The sequence below is a fragment of the Panicum virgatum genome, chromosome 4K (genome assembly GCF_016808335.1).
Source record: "Panicum virgatum strain AP13 chromosome 4K, P.virgatum_v5, whole genome shotgun sequence".
Classification (NCBI taxonomy): Eukaryota; Viridiplantae; Streptophyta; class Magnoliopsida; order Poales; family Poaceae; genus Panicum; species Panicum virgatum.
The window spans coordinates 8,669,083-8,688,627 of record NC_053139.1 but is presented as its reverse complement, the minus strand read 5'-3'; the positions used below and the strand labels follow the sequence as shown (position 1 = coordinate 8,688,627).

At 48.7% G+C, this 19,545-nt stretch overlaps 3 protein-coding genes across 6 annotated transcripts; 1 reads left to right on the top strand and 2 right to left on the bottom strand.

The window, feature by feature from the left end:
- Positions 1–13,112: 13,112 nt before the first annotated feature.
- LOC120704645 (protein WHAT'S THIS FACTOR 1 homolog, chloroplastic-like) lies at positions 13,113–17,152 on the top strand. 4 transcript variants are annotated; one of them, XM_039989111.1, is made up of 3 exons: positions 13,113–14,394; positions 14,528–14,916; positions 15,760–17,152. In XM_039989111.1, the coding sequence occupies exon 1, from the start codon at positions 13,182–13,184 to the stop codon at positions 14,355–14,357; it is 1,176 nt and encodes a 391-aa protein (XP_039845045.1). In that variant the 5' UTR covers positions 13,113–13,181; the 3' UTR covers positions 14,358–14,394; positions 14,528–14,916; positions 15,760–17,152. The 4 variants fall into 4 exon arrangements, with proteins under 4 accessions (XP_039845045.1, XP_039845046.1, XP_039845047.1 ...); XM_039989112.1 differs by having other exon boundaries at positions 13,113–14,916; positions 15,760–16,385; positions 16,481–17,152; XM_039989113.1 differs by having other exon boundaries at positions 13,113–14,916; positions 16,481–17,152.
- On the bottom strand, positions 15,603–16,282 carry LOC120701849 (cell number regulator 11-like). Its single transcript, XM_039985658.1, has 4 exons — positions 16,228–16,282; positions 16,067–16,138; positions 15,769–15,978; positions 15,603–15,679 (listed from the first exon to the last, which is right to left on the bottom strand). The coding sequence occupies exons 1-4, from the start codon at positions 16,280–16,282 to the stop codon at positions 15,603–15,605; spliced, it is 414 nt and encodes a 137-aa protein (XP_039841592.1).
- A 486-nt stretch (positions 17,153–17,638) lies between the features above and the next one.
- LOC120704646 (basic blue protein-like) lies at positions 17,639–18,707 on the bottom strand. Its single transcript, XM_039989115.1, has 2 exons — positions 18,318–18,707; positions 17,639–18,169 (listed from the first exon to the last, which is right to left on the bottom strand). The coding sequence occupies exons 1-2, from the start codon at positions 18,526–18,528 to the stop codon at positions 17,964–17,966; spliced, it is 417 nt and encodes a 138-aa protein (XP_039845049.1). The 5' UTR covers positions 18,529–18,707; the 3' UTR covers positions 17,639–17,963.
- Positions 18,708–19,545: the final 838 nt, after the last annotated feature.

Genomic DNA, 19,545 nt, shown 5'->3' with positions numbered 1-19,545 from the left:
GCTCCGGTCGCAAGACTTGAAGCTATCCGCATCCTTCTTGCTTACTCTTCACATCATAACATTAAGTTGTATCAAATGGATGTGAAAAGTGCATTCTTAAATGGCGTTATTAACGAACTTGTTTATGTTGAGCAACCTCCCGGGTTTGAAGATCCGAGGAATCCTAACCATGTTTATAGGTTGCACAAGGCACTCTATGGGCTCAAACAAGCTCCAAGGGCTTGGTATGAGAGGCTTCGTGACTTCCTAATCATGCAAGGCTTCAAGATCGGGAGGGTGGACACCACATTGTTCACAAAAGACGTAAACGGGTATCTTTTTATTTGTCAAATTTATGTTGACGATATTATCTTTGGCTCAACTAATGATTTACTAAGCCATGAGTTTGCTACCATGATGTCTAGGGAATTCGAGATGTCCATGATTGGCGAATTGACCTTCTTCCTTGGTTTTCAAGTCAAACAAATGAAGGAAGGGACATTCATCCATCAAGAAAAGTATACTAAAGATATCTTGAAGAAGTTCAAGATGGATGAGTGCAAGCCAATCAAGACACCCATGGCAACCAATGGGCATCTCGACTTGGATGTGGACGGTAAATCTGTTGATCAATCCCTCTATCGTTCTATGATAGGGTCTTTGCTTTACCTTACCGCATCTAGGCCCGATATAATGTTTAGTGTGTGCTTGTGTGCCCGCTTTCAAGCTAACCCAAAGGAATCACACCTTTCGGCTGTGAATAGGATCCTTTGGTATCTCAAGCACACCCCTAGCATAGGCTTGTGGTACCCCAAAGGCGCTAGCTTAGATCTCTTGGGATACTCAGATTCGGATTTTGCCGGAAGCCGTGTGGATCGCAAGAGTACCTCCGGGGGTTGCCACTTGCTTGGGCGTTCTCTAGTTTCTTAGTCGAGTAAGATGCAAAATTCCGTGGCTTTGTCCACCGCGGAAGCGGAATATATAGCGGCCGGTGCATGTTGTGCCCAAATCCTATATATGAAGCAAACCCTTTTGGACTTTGGTGTGAAACTAGATAGGATACCACTCCTTTGTGACAATGAAAGTGCCGTAAAAATTGCCAAGAATCCGGTTCAACACTCTCGCACAAAGCACATTGATATTCGCCATCACTTCTTGCGTGATCACGAAGCCAAAGGAGACATATCTCTTCAAGGTGTGAGATCCGAGGAGCAATTGGCGGATATCTTCACAAAACCATTAGACGAGAGTACTTTTGTAAGGCTAAGGAATGAGCTTAATGTGTTAGATGCGGCAAACGTCATGTAAGTTGCTATGTCATATAGAAAAATGCATACATATAGGACACTTGTCTAACCATGGTAAGATAGTGATGAGCAAGGGTTTAGCTAGAGGTGGTGGTCTACTTGTTTTCCTCTAGGCTTGTAGAAAGGATCATCATGAAGAAGCTTCCCGTGGGTTCAAACTTGACAAGTAGATCTTAATTTCTTGTTATGCATTTCTTGTCATATAGATGTGCACTTCATGTTTACCTTACTTTCGCATGTGGTTGTAGCTTGCATTATCATTGCATGCGTAAGGGTCACAAAGGAGATCACTTGATGAAAATGAGACTTGTTTCAAATACAAGATCTTAATTCATGAAAAGTGAAAAGAGCAAAGTGTTAGGTGCGTTATTGCCTAGTGAGCAATGTCATGATGAGTTTGAAGCTTTCTATCTTCAATATTCCTATGACATGGCTCATACATTTTTTTTGGCGCTTTGTCTCTCTTGCGGCTTTTCCTTGTGTTTGAAAAGAAATTTATATAAGCAAGTGTGCTATCCTTTTTATCTTGAGGGGTAAAGTCGCCTATGCAAGTCCATTAACTTGAGTTTATTTGAGTTTTATAAGTTTATTGGACTTAGCATAGAAGAGTGAGCTGAGTGAGGTGTTTTTGGCTTCACCGGTTAAACCGACGCTCAACGGATCTATACCCATCGGTTTAACCGGCGTTACTAAGTTGTGTCACAGCTCAGTCAAGTTTCAGGCGTTCAACCGGCGTATACAAAAGTGACAGCATCGGATCAACCGGTGAACGCAACACAGTTTTAACCTGTCAATCAACCGGTGTAAGCAGCAATCAACCGACGAGTTCAAGTTGCATATCGTCGGTTCAACCAGCGCTCAGATGGATTTCTGCAGGAGTCTCGGGTGAACTAAACCGACGCAATCAACCGGTGTTCAAACCCTATGCGTCGGATCGACCGGCATTAAGGAAAAACGTGGGCCCACCTGTCATATATGTGTCTTGCCCGCGGTCGCCAGCCTCTTCCTCTCTGTTTCGCCCGCGTCACTCCCATCTCGAGCCGCCGCCGCCGTTTCACGCCGCTGCCGCTACACATCGCCATTCCACACCGCCGCGCCCTCGCTCACCCACGCTCACGCCGCCGCTCGTCTGCCACCGCAAGCCCGAGCCGCTGCCGCCGCGCATCCATCAGCGCACCCTGCGCCGCTCCTCATCCACGCCTGTGCCGCCAACACACCGCCCGTGCGCGCCTCCGTGCTCCAGCGCCGCCCGCCCATCCTCACCACGCGCTGCCTTCACATGCTCTGAGCCGCCACTCCCACACGCCATGCCACCCACGCAGCCGCGCCTTCACGCTGTTCACGCCGCAGCCGCAGTCGTTCAGTGCACGCCAAGTGTTCGATAGTTTGTTTGTTCGAGATGGGACGCGAGAAGAGGAAGGGGAAGGAGGTCGTGGTTGAGAAGCCAGTCCGCAAGCGGACTCGCGCAGAGAGAGAGGCCGAGAGGGCCGAGATGGTGGCCAAGGCCGCCGAGGAGCAGGCGTCAGGCCGTGCTCGCCCGTTCGCGATCAGGGATCCGCCAGCCAGGGTCAGAGGCCGAGGTATGGGCCGAGTCAGAGGTGCCAGGGCCACCAGAGCCACGACTGAGGCAGCAGCAGCAGAGTCAGATCGTTCACTTTCAGCTGTAGAGTCAGATGCAGATACAGAGGCAGAGCAGTCTGAGCAGTCGTAGGGGCAGGGCACACAGGAGTCACCGACTCTACAACGTTCTGGCCGCACTCGGCAGACGTCCCCAGCAGGAGACACTTCGCCAGCGACCGAGCGTCGCACTGGACCGAGGACGCGAGGAGGTCACCAGCCACAGGAGCCTCGCAGGTCCGCAGCAGCAGCAGCAGCAGCTCGTAGAGCCGAGGCCCTAGAGGCCGAGCGCGCAGGGTTCCGTATGGACACTGTTGTGCGTCTGGAGCCAGGTGTGCTGCTCCAGAACTTGACCAAGGCCAATGCGGCGAAGGTCAAGAGGCTCAGGTGGAGTGTTCAGGAGGAGGACTGGTTCCCCGTGACCCGTGACAGCAGGGTCGACCGTAGGTTCTGGACGCTTCTTCAGGCCAGTTTCTACGAGACCTACCAGAGGCGGGGCCACAGGATCTTCCCGCACAGAGTGTTTGACTGGGTGTCACTGAGGACAGCCGCAGGGGGGGGCAGACGTCAGAGAGCACTTCGCTCACTTCAGGGGCCTGCCCAGGTTACTCCAGATTGAGCAGAACAGATATATCGAGGACTGGGTCAGAGTCTTCTATGCCACGGCCTGGATTGCTCCCGAGCGTCGAGCAGTACACTTCGTTTTTGGAGGCCAGGTCTTTGGTTTGTCGAGAGCGACGATAGCAGGGATACTTGGAGTTGACTTGGTTGACGTATCCTTGCACGAGATGGGTTACGGAGATGCAGATCCACCGCGCAGAGCCATGATTGGCGGGATTGCACCTTCTCACGAGGCGATCTCTCAGTGCTTCCGCCAGCCGTTCCCAGCTTCCTACGCCAGAGTGCCCAGCTTGCTGACCCCGGAGGCGTACGCAGTTCACATGGCCCTCCGGAGGATTTTGCTACCGAGGAGTGGCTACCCAGAGGGGTTTACTGGCTTGCAGCAGCTGTTACTACTCCACATCCTCACTCACAAGCCGTTCGATATTGTTGACTTTATACTGGCTGAGATCGATGATGTGATCACTGACGGGATGGGGGTCGTGAGGCAGTTCCCCTATGCACACTGGATCAGCTAAATTTGTTCGATGATCGTGCCAGCTGAGTCACCTGTCAGTGCAGTTTACCGTCAGGACGAGGCTCCCCGGTTCCCAGTTTACTGACCGACAGCACCACAGGACCGGCGGAGAGGCAGGCAGGCCGAGAGAGCCGTCATGGCACAGTTGTCACCTGAGGCACAGGCCAGAGTGGCACAGGAGGACGATGCACTCCTAGCAGCCGAGGCACAGCTTCCCGGAGGAGAGGATGAGATACACTGGTCTGAGCTTGAGTCAGACTCCTCCGAGGACGTCGAGTACTTCCCTGCAGCAGCCCCAGCTAGTCACGACCACGAGGCAGGGGGGGTCCAGAGAGCCAGCCCCAGAGTCAGCTGCAGCTACTACAGTATCTGAGTCCCAGGTGTCTCAGCCGTCCGAACTCACCGCACTTCTACAGCAGCTCGTGACTTAGCAGAGGGAGGACAGGCTTGCACAGGAGGAGGCCTGGAGAGCTCATGAGGCTCAGCTTGCTGCGATACAGAGAGAAGCCGCCCGAGAGCGTGCTGCAGCAGAGGAGCGGTTTGTCGGCCTTATTGATCGAGTATCACAGAGGACAGACGCTCAGTTTCAGCAGATGCAGCAGGGGATGATGGCGATGTTCGGGATGATTACACAGCTCTACACTCACACCGGACTCGTCCCGCAGCAGCCAGGACAGCCAGGCCTTCAGAGTGTTGGGGCACCTCAGCTAGCAGTTACTCCAGCTCCAGCGCCCACTGCAGCTCCAGCTACTACAGCGACACCGGAGACCACGTTCTCGATGTCCGCACTACTTGGGTCTGCCGGTCGTCCGCTGTTCTCGCCACTGCCAGCGACCACACTCTTCCAGGACTCACCGTCGACAGTCGCTCTCCCCATCTTTCCACAGACATTACTTTCAGGGGGAGGAGGAGAGGGGTCCTTACTTCAGCAGTCGACACAGCCGGCAGCTTCAGCACTCACTACGTCAGATGTTGACACTTCTTCTGCTGAGCCGGTTACCACGTCTACGGATCCTCTCCCAGGCAGTGCTAGTACGAGAGCCTCTACCACAGCTACACCCCCAATCACTTCAGATCCAGCAGGCAGTTCTGACCAGCAGCTCCCGTCCGTCACCGAGGGTTCACCGTCCGACGACGACGACGATGACGATGACCCGGACCGCTTCCTCGCCGTGCCACGACAGCCGGACCAGTAGCTCGCCTTTTTGGTGCTTTGATGCCAAAGGGGGAGAGGGAGTGTTGGAGTCAGGGGGAGGGTAGAGTTAGAGAGAGCTCGTAGTTATCAGGACTTTGATATTTTTTGTATCACATTTGGTGTTAGTTCATGGATATGTACATTTGTCGCTTGAGTATGCCGTGCTTTGAGACATATCTATGGATTTCGTTTGAGCCGTTGAGCTCTTTGGTCCTTCTTTCGAGTTTGCTTGTGTTTATCCTGTTTTATCTTTCTCGCTCTCTCGTTATTTATGTTTGTGTTGTCATCAATCACCAAAAAGGGGGAGATTGTAAGCATCTAGGCCCTCAAGGTATGTTTCGGTGATTAATGACAACCATTATTGTGACTAATGAGTTTGTGTAGCTTAATAGATCATTATTGCTCATTTGGTCATATGACAAAAGAGGCCCCTCAATTTCGTTATCCAAAAAGGCGATCTCGGTATTCAACTCATATATATGTCAAGACTAAGGATCTTTCTAGTCCTAAGTGTCATAAGGTTGAGCAGGACACTTAGGTTAGAATAGGTTTTATAGTTTTGTAGTGATCGCACTATTAAGAGGGGTTAAGGCTAAGTAACTTGAGCATGGACATGGTCATTTGAAAATGGATGCACACTATGGTCACTCAGGTTTCTAGAAGTTCAAATAAGTGGTTCTCAACTTATATCTCAAGAATATTTGGATTTCATTCAAGACTCAAATCAGAAAAGGCAAAATCAGAAAAAGTCTTTAACACCGGTTTAACCGACGCTGCCAATTTTCTATACGTCGGTTAAATGCAGTCAGCAGAGTCTGGACAAGTCAATACACCGGTTAAACCGACGTGTTTGAATTAAACGTCGGTGCATTAGTCCAGAGTTGGTTTTTCCAGGGTATTTCAAGTTCTATACACCGGTTAAACCGACGATGTTTGAAATGGGACGTCGGTGCAATTGACCAGTGAGATGGTTTTTCCAAGGATTTCAGAAGTTGTACTCACCGGTTAAACCGACGATAGGTTTGAGTTAACGTCGGTGCAGTTGTCCAGAGACTTGGTTTTTCAGTTGATCAGTGGACAACTACACTCACCGGTTAAACCGATGATACGTCGGTTAATCTGCCCGAGTTGTAACGGCTAGTTTCCAGAAGGGGCAGTTTACATTCATCGGTTAAACCGACAATGACTATTGGAGGGACGTCGGATTAACCGGCGCTACGCAGTTTTCTGGCAACTTTTCTCCAACGGCTCTATTCGTGTGAGCTGCCTATATATACCCCTCCAATGGGTCATTTCGCACACTCTTGACACCAGGCAACATCCAAACACTCATACTATAGTCAAGAGCCACCTTGAGCTTCATCCTTCACATATTTGTTCATTCAATCAATCAAGAAGCAAGATTAAGGACTTGAGTAGAGAGAAGCTTGTGTGCATCCGTTCTCGGTGATCAGTTCTTGCTCAAGTGAAGGCCTTAGCTTGTTACTCTTGGTGATTGGCATCACCTAGGCGATCTTGGTGATCAAGGTGTTTCTCGCGGAGCTTGCCAAGGATTGTGGGAGCCCGGAGAAGAAGATTGTACGTGGCTTGAGCTCAACCACGCCGGGATGGTGAACGGAGACTCTTAGTGAGCGCCCAAGTCTCGGTGACATGGTTGGTGACAAGACTCTTAGTGAGTGTCACAACGTGGACTAGAGGTGTGTGCCAACACATCGACACCACGGAAAAAAATCCGGTTGTCTCTTGCACTCTCTCTCATTTCAAGCACTTACTTTCTTGCAATCTTTCATGTGCTTGACCTTAGAGATCATAGTTTAGCTCTACCTTGCTTAGTTTCTTTTCTTAGTTAGCTTGTGTAGTTTGCTTTGTTTAGCCGGTTGGTGAATTGAGCCTTACTAGCTTTGCATAGGTTAAGGTTGTTTTAACTATCTTAGAAATTTGAAAAAGGCCAAATTCACCCCCCCTCTTGGTCCATCGATCCTTACACCATGGCATCAATTTTGTAGACTGGTGGGTGATAGATTTAATGAAACATATTCTTATGAAGCTATTGGTCAGTTCCACAATTTGAAGCAAACTAGTACGGTCTCAGAGTATGTCGACAAGTTTGAGGAATTTATGGGTTTGGTCAAAAGAAACAATCCATCTTTACCTGAGGACTATTTCATCAGCAGTTTTGTGTCTGGTCTGAAAGAGCACATTCAACATCATTTACAATGCCACAAACCTACCACTCTCACCAATGCTTATTGGTATGCAAAGAGATTGGAACAAACCCAACCAGTGGTCAAAAGGTTTCCCTTTGCCAATTCCACAATGAAAACACCAAAACCTTGGGTCAAAGATAAAGAAGTTAAAGATCAGGCAAATCCAATGATTGCTGACCTTCGAGCAGCTGGCAAGTGTTTTAAATGCAGAGAACCATGGGTCCCTGGCCACACAAAGGTGTGTAAAGGCAAACAAAATTTTTCAGTGATTCTGATCCAAGATGAGGCAGAGCAAGAAAATGCACATCTAGTTAATGACCAAGAAGACACAGAGTCTGAAACATTTCAAGATGCTTCTGAGCAGCAGGTTCATACATTGAAGATCTCACTGCATGCATTACAAGGAACTTCTTCCCTTGCAACCACATTTACCTTGAAAGTTAAGTTGGGTACCACAGTGGCTACTGCTTTAGTAGACACTGAGAGTGATGCTAGTTTCATTAGTGCTAAATTTGTAGTTAAGGCAAGGTGTCAAGCATCAACAGCTCAGAAACTCAAGGTAGCTGCTGCAAATGGTCAAATTCTATACAGTGAAACTGTGTGTATGAATTGCCCCTATACAATACAAGGTCATCAATTCAGCTCAAATCTGAGAATGTTGGATATTCAAGGGTATGATATAATATTTGGGGCAGATTGGCTATATGCTCACAGTCCTGTGGGTCTGAACCTGAAAACAAGAGAATTTTACATCACACACTATGGCAAAGAAGTGGTTACATTTGTGGATGAGACAATACCTGCTAAACACCAAAATATCTCAGCCAAACATCTGTGCAAGATGCTCAAGAAGGGAGCTGTGGGAGCAGTTATGGTCCTCAACAATGCAAATACAATTGACACCAAGCAACAAGAAATAGTGCCAAGGGCATTACAGCATCTACTTTCAGAATTCAATGATATCTTTCAAGAGCCTACAGATTTACCACCACAAAGGCAGATTGATCATGCAATCCCACTAATTGATGCTACCAAACAAGTAAATCAGCGAGCTTACAGGATGCCACCCCATCAGAAAAATGCAATGGAGGCTTTGATAGAACAACTACTAACTTCAAAAATGATCAGACCTAGTGTCAGTCCCTTTTCCTCACCTGTGATCCTAGTTAAAAAGAAAGATGGCACTTGGAGAATATGTGTGGATTACAGACAACTCAACTCCAATACAATCAAAAACAAGTATCCAATACCAATTATTGAAGATCTCTTGGATGAATTATTTGGTGCTAAAATATTTTCCAAAATAGATTTGAGATCTGGATATCATCAGATCAAGATGAAGGCCGAGGACATCCATAAAACAGCATTCTCTACACATTTGGGTCATTATGAGTATTTGGTAATGCCATTTGGTCTCACCAATGCACCAGCAACTTTCCAAGCTTTGATGAATAATGTTCTTGCTGCATTTCTGAGAAAGTTTGCTCTGGTTTTCTTTGATGATATTCTCATCTACAGCGCCTCCATGTCAGATCATTTACTCCACTTAAGGGAGGTTTTTCAAGCATTGAGAATGAATCATCTTTTTGTCAAGCTCAGTAAATGTAGTTTTGCTCAGTCCAAAGTGGAATATCTGGGACACATCATTAGTGGCAATGGGGTAGCTACGGATCCTCAGAAACTTAAAGCTATTCAGGATTGGCCGATTCCTCAGAACATTACTGATTTGAGAGGATTCCTAGGATTGGCTGGCTATTATAGACGGTTCATTAAAGGCTATGGTGTAATCTGCAGACCATTATTTGATGCATTGAAGAAAGATTCATTTTTGTGGACCTCATTGCAACAAGAAGCTTTTGATCAATTGAAACAAAAAATGACAACACCCCCTGTGTTAGCTCTTCCCGACTATTCCCAGCCATTCATTTTGGAGGCTGATGCAAGTGGTTTTGGCATTGGAGCTGTTTTAATGCAGGCTGGAAGACCATTAGCTTATTTGAGTAAAGCATTAGGACCTAAAGCAGCTGCAGCTTCCACTTATGATAAAGAGGCCATGGCTATCCTAGAAGCCCTGAAAAAATGGAAACACTACTTTGCAAGTTCTAGTTTGATCATCAGAACTGATCAGCAAAGTTTGAGATATATTCATGAACAAAGAGTTACAGAGGGAATCCAACACAAGTTACTTATCAAGTTATTGGGGTACAATTATGTGGTGGAATACAAAAAGGGCAGAGAAAATAAAGCTGCTGATGCCTTATCAAGAAAAACAAATATTTCCCTGTCTGCTCTTACATTAATTACCCCACAGTGGGTTGAACAGGTGCAAAAGAGCTATGAACAGGATGAATTTTGCCTTCAGTTGTTAGCAAAATTGAGTATTGCTTCAGATGCAGTCCCTAACTATACCCTAACCACTGGAGTTATCAGATACAAAGGAAAAGTGTTGATTGGTAACTCTACAGAGTTAAAGAAACAGATCTTTATGTCCTTCCATGATTCAGCTTTGGGTGGCCATTCTGGTGAAAGAGCAACATACCAAAGACTCAAATTAGTATTTTATTGGCCCAATATGAAGAAAGCAATAGTGGATTATATCCATCAATATCCTGTTTGCCAAAAGAACAAAGCTGAGCATACACCATATCCTGGACTGTTACAACCCCTGCCAATACCTGAGATGGCCTGGACTCATATTAGCATGGATTTTGTGGAGGGTCTTCCCAAATCACAGGGTAAAGATGTCATATTGGTAGTCGTGGACAGATTGACAAAATATGCTCACTTTATATCATTAAGCCATCCCTACTCTGCCCAAGATATTGTCACACTATTCCGGGACAATGTTTTCAAATTACATGGACTCCCCAAAGTCATCCTGACAAACAGAGACCCAATATTCACAAGTCAAATTTGGCAATCACTATTCAAGTCTCTGCAAGTTCAACTCCACCTCACAACAGCTTACCACCCACAAACTGATGGCCAAACTGAAAGGGTCAATCAGTGTTTAGCGAACTATCTCAGATGCATGTGTTTTAATAGTCCAAGAAGATGGCACTACTGGTTATCCTTAGCTGAATGGTGGTATAATACATCTTATCACACATCCTTGAAAATTACACCATTTCAGGCTCTCTATGGTTTTCCCCCACCAATGGTGGCAGAGGTAGTTATCCCTGACTGCCCAGATTTATCAATGCAAGAACAACTCAGAAACAGGAGAACTGCTCAACAAGTTATCAAAGATAATCTTATTAAAGCTCAGGCAAGGATAAAGCATCAAGCTGACAAACATCGATATGACAGAGAATTCGCAGTGGGAGACATGGTATACCTGAAGATTCAACCATACAGGCATACATCCTTAAGTACTCACAGATCACTGAAACTTCATTCCAAGTATTATGGGCCATTCAGAGTGCTAGAAAGGATTGGCAAGGCAGCATACAAACTTCTTTTGCCAGATGGTTGTCAACTGCATAATGTGTTTCATGTGAGCCAACTTAAGAAGCACATTGGTCCGACTGTTATTCCAAGCCCTGATCTTCCATTGGTTGATGCTAAAGGCACTGTCAAGGTAGCACCTAAAGCCATTTTACAACGCAGATTGATTCCTCGCAACAATGAACCGGTGGTTCAATGGTTAATTCATTGGGTCAATCTACCTGAAGATGAAGCTACATGGGAAGATGCTGCATTCATCCGCAGAATCTTTCCTTCCTTTCATCCATGAGGGCATGGATGTTAAGGAGGGGGCATTATCAGGCCCTGAAGACCATCTCTGTTCGTCAGACTGAAGGAAGAGCGGTAGTGGAAGTCGGCGTCCAAACTTCTGAGTTGATGGGTTCACAGGAAGCGTCCATCTGAAGATCGACGGTGTACTAGCGTCTGAGAATTATTACCGCGTTACTACTATGTAATTAAGAGCCGACAGGTTAAAGCTCTCGAGGGAGTTGGGGGAAAGGGTTATCGGGACATTCTGTTATGCTGTAACCCTAGAACAGGTTAGCTGTAGCTAGCGCAGCCTCTCTGGCGGCGCCTGTATCGGAGTCATTTTCCTCCGGATTTCTATCTCCGATCCAGTAATACAGCTCCCATTCCAGCATCTCCCGGTCTATTTTAGTGGATTCCGTAGAGTTTAGCTAGTTCCTCACAGCCAACACCAGGGGCGACGGCGGATACAATCGCCGTGAGGCGGCGGCGGCGCTTGTTGCCGCTGCAGGCAGTTAAGGAGCATTGCACCGAAGATCATTTCTGATAGTCCGACAGTGACATTCCCGATTCCACAGATCTGGTTCAGCACACAAGATGAAAACACTGGCTTTTACCCTAGATAAATCAATCGATGTGACTTTCAGCAATTTGGAGGGGAATCCGACAAGTCCAAAATTTCGACCCGGAAATACTAGGCGAAATAAGGAACCGGAGTGAGAGAAATTTGTATCGAATTGTAAGGGCACACGCCGTAGTCATCCGTCGACGTGCAAGGATTTTTTGCAAAACACACCTCCGCGAGCTGCAGTTAACCCTTCGTCTATGACCCGTTCGCGTGCTCCCAGGCAAGTCGACGAGGAGATCCGCCGTTGTACGATGCGCTGCGGGAGACGGTGGGAGGCACAAGATCTGCTGCACCGTATATACGATCTGAACCAACGCCCCCTCCATGCACGTGACTGCTGCAAACCACAAGTGTCTTCTTCCCGGCGAGAGGTTCCGGCCACCATGATACATCCCCAGTGCAAGTAAGAGATAAAACGAAATTCTCTCGTTGTCCTCTTTCTTTTCCCCTAAATTTCAAGTCCTCTCATACCCTAAACCATCGACAATTTGACTTGCAGTGACCTTCTGTCCGCCAGCAATGGAGGAGACCACCTGCGCCTTCTCCCTTGCAAGATTCCAATCACCATGATGCATCCCCAGCGCAAAGTAGGAGATAAAATGGAACCCCCTTGTCATCCCCCCCCCCCCAATTCCAAGTTCTCTCATGCCCTAAATCATCGGCAATTTGACTCGTAGTGACCTTCTGTCCGCCAGCCATAGCGGAGACCATCAACGCCTTCTTACCTACAAGATTCCGATCACCATGATGCATCCCAGCGCAAGTAACAGATAAAACAGAACCCCTTCATCGTCCTATTTCTTTTTACCCAAATTTCAAGCCCTCTCATACCCTAAATCATCGGTAATTTGACTCGTAGTGACCTTCCGTCCGCCAGTCATGAAGGAGCAAGTTTTATTATGAGTCATGCGAATTATTTCAATGCATGTGTTGTGCATTCTCTCATATATATGCAACAAAATATCAACAAAGATTAACTATGCATTTGATCACCATAATTTCTGTGTCAAAAGATGAATTAAACACTTTGCAGACAGTTAAACAGATAAAGTATGGTACAAACTGTCGGTTCAAACCTGTCTATTTGTATTAAAAAAACAGCAGCTGTACTATTGTACTTGCCTAAAGCATGGCGCACGCACCTCGCGACTGGATTTTGTCCTGGAGGCTCAACTGTAGCCATGTACTGCGAATTTATATGCCATCGGTTGGAATTCGAAGCAGGAGCCGAAAACGGATTCCTCCATGGATTCCGGGGCGTCTAAGCAAGCCCATTCATATAAAAGTAAATAGGCCCACGTTCCTAAATAAAGCCCGTGTCGAGAAAAGGAAAAAGCCCACGAACGCGTTTCTCGACCAGCCCGGCCGCATCCGCCGCCGTTCCCCGTCGGCGAGCATGGCGCGGTGGTCGTCCCCCAAGGACCCCGCCCTCGAGGCCGCGCTCCGGCGCAACCGCCGCTGGGTGGTGAACAACCAGATCAAGCGCCTCCTCCTCCGCTTCCCGTCCCGCACGGCGCCCGTGCGCTTCCTCCAGTCCCGCTTCAAGACGCTCGACCTCATGGGCCGCGCCGCCAACTGGCTCGGCAAGTACCCCTCCTGCTTCGAGGTCTTCTCCGCCGACGCCGAGGGGGGCTGCGGCGAGCAGGAGCCCCACTTCGGCTTCACCAAGCGGATGGCGGCCCTCGTCGACGCCGAGGAGGCGGCCGTCGCGGCCTCCGAGCCGGCCATGGCGGACCGCCTCGCGCGGGTGCTCATGCTCGCCCGCGGCCGCCGCCTCCAGGTCTCTAAGCTCGCCGCGCTGCGCGGCCCGCTCGGCCTACCCGACGACTACCTCCTCCGCCTCCTCCCCGCCCACACCGACATCTTCCGCCTCGCCAACCCGTACCCTCACCGACGGAACTCAGCCGAGCTGGAGCTTATCCGGTGGGCGCCCTCGCTCGCCGTCTCCGCCGTTGAGGCCGCCGCGGCCGCGAACGACTCCGCCCCGCGGTTCACCTGCTCGCTGCCCGCCTCCTGGGCCAAGTCGCACGCCAAGATGGAGGAGTTTAACTCCACGCCTTACATCTCGCCCTACTCGGAGGAATGGGCGGTGCCGGGCACGGACGCCGAGGCCGAGAAGCGAGCGGTGGCCGTGGTGCACGAGCTCCTCTCGCTCACGCTCTGGAGAAAGATGTCAATTCTGAAGCTGGAGCATTTCAGGAGGGAGTTTGGGCTGCCGGAGGACACGGCGAGGATGCTGCTCCGGCACCCTTGCCTCTTCTATGTGTCGAATAGGTACAAGATTCACACGGTGGTGCTGCGTGAGGGGTACGAGGGATCGGAGCTGAGGGATAAGGATCCTGTGGTGGCGGCCAAGGATCGGCTCGGGGAGCTTATGCAGGAGGGGCTGCATGAGTACAATCAACGAAGGCGTGTGGCGAATGTGGAGAAGAAGAGGAGGAGAGGGGAGATTGAGGTTAAGAAAGAGAAAGAAAAGGTGGAAGATGAGGAGGCGGCGCGGCTAGAAAGTGCAGAGAAGAGGGAGGAGAGGAGACGGTTTTACAAAGTGTTGTTCGATGATGGCAACCGGTGATTGTCATAAGTTTTTCTCTGTTGATCTTCAGAGGAAGGTAAAGAGCATCAGTGCATGGTTTGCTTATTGGACCTTGAGCATTTAGCTATTTTGCAATGTATGGAATCATTTATTCATGTGTGCAATTAGGCTGACAAACTTCTGCAAATGAAAATGGTCCCCCTGTACAGGAAATGGAATTTGTTAACCGCTAAGCAGAACGTGTGACTGAAACTGAAGATCTGCAAAATGGTATAATATTAATCTGTCACAGGGAGTAAGAGGTTGCAGAACATATTGCTGAGAGAATGTATTCATGGATTGACAATTGTTATGATGAGATTGGGGTTTCTTAGGGGCTCTCAAGTGAGATAATGGTGCAGCCTGAAGTGGTTCCGTGTCAGAGAGAATGGTATTCATGAGCTACAAATGTTGCTGTTGATGTATTACTGAATGGATGCAAATGAACAATGCAAGTCTGGATGGTCTTTCAGCAGAACAATAATTTTTCTTTATGAGCTGTTCATTCTTGCATAGCAAATATTTGAACGTAAGACCCTGAACTTCAGTAAGCAATCAGGTATGTAGTAAGTTCATCTTATGTATTTGTTTTGTGTCATTTTTAGATTCATTAGGACGGCATTGTTTCAGTTTTAGCAATATCTTGTATGCTTTTGGGCATTTAAGCCCTGAATGAATAGATTCTATGATGATTTAACTGTACAAAATCGCACGCATGTCTATTGTCTCGTCAATTGTTTTTATGAATAATCCATTGCGAGCCTTATGGTCACTTTAATCTTTAGTTATAAACTTCTATAGATGATGGAACTTTCCAAAAACATCCTTCTTGGCGTTGATTTGGTTAGTCAACCTTTTATGGGTACACTTAGATGATTTCAAATCCTCGAGTTTTTGTATGCTTATGACAATTTACTGGTCTGCAGTAGTCTTGTGGATCAAAGGGTGCTATGGCCAGCTGTGTTTATGCCATTGAACACAAACCTATGTATGCTTGATGGTGTTGCAATGTGGAAACATACATAAAGAGCAAAACAAATAAAACAGACACAATGCATGTTTATGGAAATTTATATATATCAACATCGTAGTGTTGTACCAAACTAGGCAAAGATCATAAGGATGCCCTTCTTTTCCTTATTACTGGAAGACTTAGAGAAGTTAGGGAACTCGAAATATTTAAAAAAGAAAAGAAAAGGAAGTGCCAATCATCATGCTCAGCAAACTCGGGATAATCCTAGAACACTAGAAGCACATTGATTGCTTCCGTGGCGGCCTCATCCCTTGTACACACCCCACCACCTTGTTGCTACCTTCCCATCCTGCAAAACGAATGATGAAGAGCATGGTTCAGTCATATGTGTGTCTTTGTAATTTCGTTTCTCTATTTTTCCTTCACTAGGAGGGATACCTTTGGCCATATTGAAGCCGCGCTTCTCGAGCTCTCTATACTCCTGGCACAGCGCGCAGGTGTCGCACCAGAAGTGAACACAACAGTCCAAGCATGGCGATTCTTGTAAGTTGTATTGTGCCCTCATTGAGGAGCGTTTGCTACAAGTATACAACCACTGGCAACCTATGGACAGGAGCAGAACATACAGGGTCCCACTCATGCAGCATGCTGCAAATAGATGGAGTCAGCCAAGGGTATTGATGGTTTGTATGAATGCATAGAGAGACGAGAATGGGTAGAAGTGTAGAACACCTACATGTGGAGCCTCTGTCCACAACCTCTGCGACACGGCCAAATGTAACACAGGGGCACCAGCAAGTCAAGCAACCTGCAACATCGGGAAAGAAATGAAATATGGATCATTCTGAATTACATGCGCAAGAATTGTGAGAAGAACCGAGAAGGTGAACCGCATACAGGTGCCGACATCTCCGAAGCAGCTGCAGAGCCCAACAGACCATTCCCCTGACATGTTGTTGATAGCCTGAGTAGATTGTGGCTTGAGGCAATGCTAGATTTGATCATCTATGCATTATATAGCACTGACAACGCGTATCAGTATGACACATTACAAAGTTAATTCCTTTGGTGGCCTTTCTCAGAGCAGAGTCTTTGTTCTTTTTCTTGGCAGATGCACTGAAATATTGTATGCTATTTTGTGTTTTCGCAGGTTTTGCCTTGAATTGGTCCCCCGATGATCCCACGTCCCCCTGGCATGTTCTGCTTTGAACTATTCCTTCTGAAATCCCTATGCTGAGGATCAGCATCATTTTGGAGTGTTCAGTTTGGCGGTAACCTCCATTCCTCCTTGTTAATGTTACCACCAGACAGGCTGGATGGAGGGGAAAAAGATGAAGGTGTCCGTGCAATCTCGATGCTAATGATGCCAACGGTAAAAAGGAGAATGGCACCTTGCGGCTTACTGGAGAATCTGATACCTGTGGGGTTTTCCAGCTTCTCGCTGATAAAGTAGAGATTGCTGCCGTATGGCAGTGCACCACACGGCTGTTAGTATATTCAAGGCCAGTTGATGCTATCTGATCAGTTTGCTCTGTTTCCTAGTTGCAGAATTGACGCAGTTCGCGAACGATAAGGGGTCATGTCTTATGATTGAAGCAATGCAGCTGGTTTAGTTTGAGTTGAAAGAATTACAAGATAGTGTATGTTCATTCGGGCTCGATTGCTCCACCACCGATAAAAAAATCCACCTATTTTTTTTAGTTTTACTCAGCTGCCTTGCTGCAGAAATGTCACGGTTCATGAATCATGAGCCAACGGATCCTGCGACACCGTGGCGTGGCGCCTGATCGAAGCAATGGAAATGGCAGAGCCGTTCAATTAACTACTCTCGTTTGATCATCAGCCTTGGTAAAAAAAAACAGGGCATTTTCTGCTGCAGCCTCTGAATTCCTTGCGCATCCCATCCCGTGCTTGTTTCCTTTTGTTCGCGCTTACCTTCTCTATTCTTTTTTCTCTCTCTCTTTTCACTGAAAAGCTGGCAGTGTTTCAGAGAAATTAAGAGCTTTTTGGATAGAATCCATCTGTATTGTGCAGATGAACTTCCGCTCTCGTTTCTGGAGCTAGGGATGATCATGAACGTGCGCACAAAACTTGAGCTGGGTTCAGCAGAGGACGCCGTACCTCAGGACTCATGGTAATACTAGAAGGTGCCGCGCTCTGAGCAAAACATGCCGCTACAATTGCAAGTTTGCAACGATGCCAGATGCCACGTACTGCTGGCAGATCGCAGATCAAGTGTTATTTTTTTTTTCTAGGGGTCTGGATCGGCTCTACGTAGGGCGCAAAGTCAACTTCCAAGGATGGCGTCTGGCACGATAAACCGGTTTGACTTTTTCTTTTCTTTTACCCTCTCCAACATGGCTCCACCAACAAGAACTGAGGCCTTTCGAGATCGAGAAGGCATCAGGTTCACTCATCATATATAGAAGGCAATGTTACGTACGTGCCACATGAACTGGAACAACACAGCTCGCAACCACACGCGAAACTACGCAAGGAGAAAGACGTCGTTGCACACGGGCGTGCAATGACACGACCACGAGCACCATGTACCAAACGTCACAGCACAGGCGCCCCGGCGTGGAGAGCAGCCGCCTGCTGGCTGGCTCTGGCTGCTGGTCACCTCGTCAGTATCAGTAGACCTTGACGGCGAGCTTCATGCCGGCCTGGCAGTGCCCCGGCGCGCCGCAGATGAAGTAGTGCGTGCCGGCGGGCAGCCGGACGGCGTCGTAGCCGGTGCGGTACACCGGGGCGCGGCCCTTGGGCGACACGACGCACCTCCGGTACCCGCCCTTGCTCACCCACGCCACGTCGTGGTACGTCGTGTTGTACTTGAACACTGCATGCCATCCGTTGTACAGTAGTAGTTTGCACGGGGGAAGATGCATGGTGTCAGTGAGAAAAAACCCAACAAATATGAAATACCTACGTGCCGGCCGCGCCGTGCGGTGTGGAGGTAGATCGAGAAACCGAAACCGAGAACGTACCGAGTGTGTCGCCGGCGTGGAAGGCCTTGCCGGCGAGCCACTGGCCGTAGTCGACGTTGCGCGTCCACCCGGCGGCGTCGCCCACCAGGTACGTCGCCCCCGCCGCCTCGGCGCCCGGGGCGGACGCCGCCGCCAGGAGCAGCACCGCCGCCGCCGCGCACAGGAGCGCCGCGGCGACGCTGCTCGCACTGCCTCTTCCCCGCCCCGCCATTCCTCTCTCCCTCGCTGGCCGACACGCGCGCACAGACCTAACTTGCTGGAGTGGAGACCGGCTGCTTGGCTTGGCTCTGGCTCGCTGCAGGAAGGCGAGAGGGCCTTTTTGTAGCGCGCGGGCGCGGCGAGGTCGGCCGTGCACACGGGTCAGAGTTCACTGCAGTTTCAGCGGCACTCCAACTACGACGAGAGAGCGAGAGCGAACGCATTGCTCGCCGCACGTGGCGCCACGTTGTGCCGTGCAGCCCATTCGTTGACCGGCGACGAGCTTAATAAGCTCAACCGGCCCTAGCTCTTGGAGATTAATTAGAGGTTCGATCTCTTCATCTTCTTTGGCTCTTACCTCTTAGGATAAGATATGGAGCAGAGCATGTGACGAGCAAGTTTTCTTAATGCGACGTCTGGCGGATTTCACGAACTGCTCGGGGTCGCTTCGTCTGCTTTCTCGGCCTGTTGGGCACCGACAGTCCCTGCCGTGTGCAGCCGATGGCTTGCTTCCAGAAAGCCAGACCTGCCAGTCGTCACTACTAGTAGCATTCATCAGATAGTTGTGAAAATAAATCCATCTAGAGTTGACCGTAGGCAGCTATTACTGTACTAGTTAGCTCCTGATCCGCCTCGGGAGCTGCGCGATGGGGCTCGCTGAAATTGTCAAAGCCGCCACCGAGCCATCCCAGATCCACGATCCACGCCGCGGCGACGGCCTGCCATTGGATTGGAGTTGGAGGCATCCACAAAATTCAAAACAAATGCAACGTTTGGGCCATCCCCAAAGTGTTCGGTCCGGGACTTCCGTTAGCCCGGGAACGCGAGAACTACCAAGTGTCTTGGACAGGCGTCACAATCAGGAGCGTGACAGCGTCGCACACCTTGCTGACATGACGCGGGAAGTCTGGGTTTTGGGTGTTCAAAAGGAGTCCGGAAGTGCTGTACTACTTGTTTCAACACTGTACACACATGAAGAGCGAGTCACTGGATTTTTCCCAGTTTTATTCGTCTTGAAAATTTATTCAAC

Bases quoted from the DNA above. Each gene is read 5' to 3' on its own strand.
- LOC120704646 (XM_039989115.1), bottom strand. From the start codon at position 18,528: ATGGCGGGGCGGGGAAGAGGCAGTGCGAGCAGCGTCGCCGCGGCGCTC. The intron at 18,170-18,317 runs GTACGTTCTCGG...GATGGCATGCAG, and splicing joins CCACGCCGGCGACACACTCG to TGTTCAAGTACAACACGACG.
- LOC120704645 (XM_039989111.1), top strand. From the start codon at position 13,182: ATGGCGCGGTGGTCGTCCCCCAAGGACCCCGCCCTCGAGGCCGCGCTC.
- LOC120701849 (XM_039985658.1), bottom strand. From the start codon at position 16,282: ATGTCAGGGGAATGGTCTGTTGGGCTCTGCAGCTGCTTCGGAGATGTC. The intron at 16,139-16,227 runs GTATGCGGTTCA...CCGATGTTGCAG, and splicing joins CTTCGGAGATGTCGGCACCT to GTTGCTTGACTTGCTGGTGC. The intron at 15,979-16,066 runs GTAGGTGTTCTA...ATCTATTTGCAG, and splicing joins TGTGGACAGAGGCTCCACAT to CATGCTGCATGAGTGGGACC.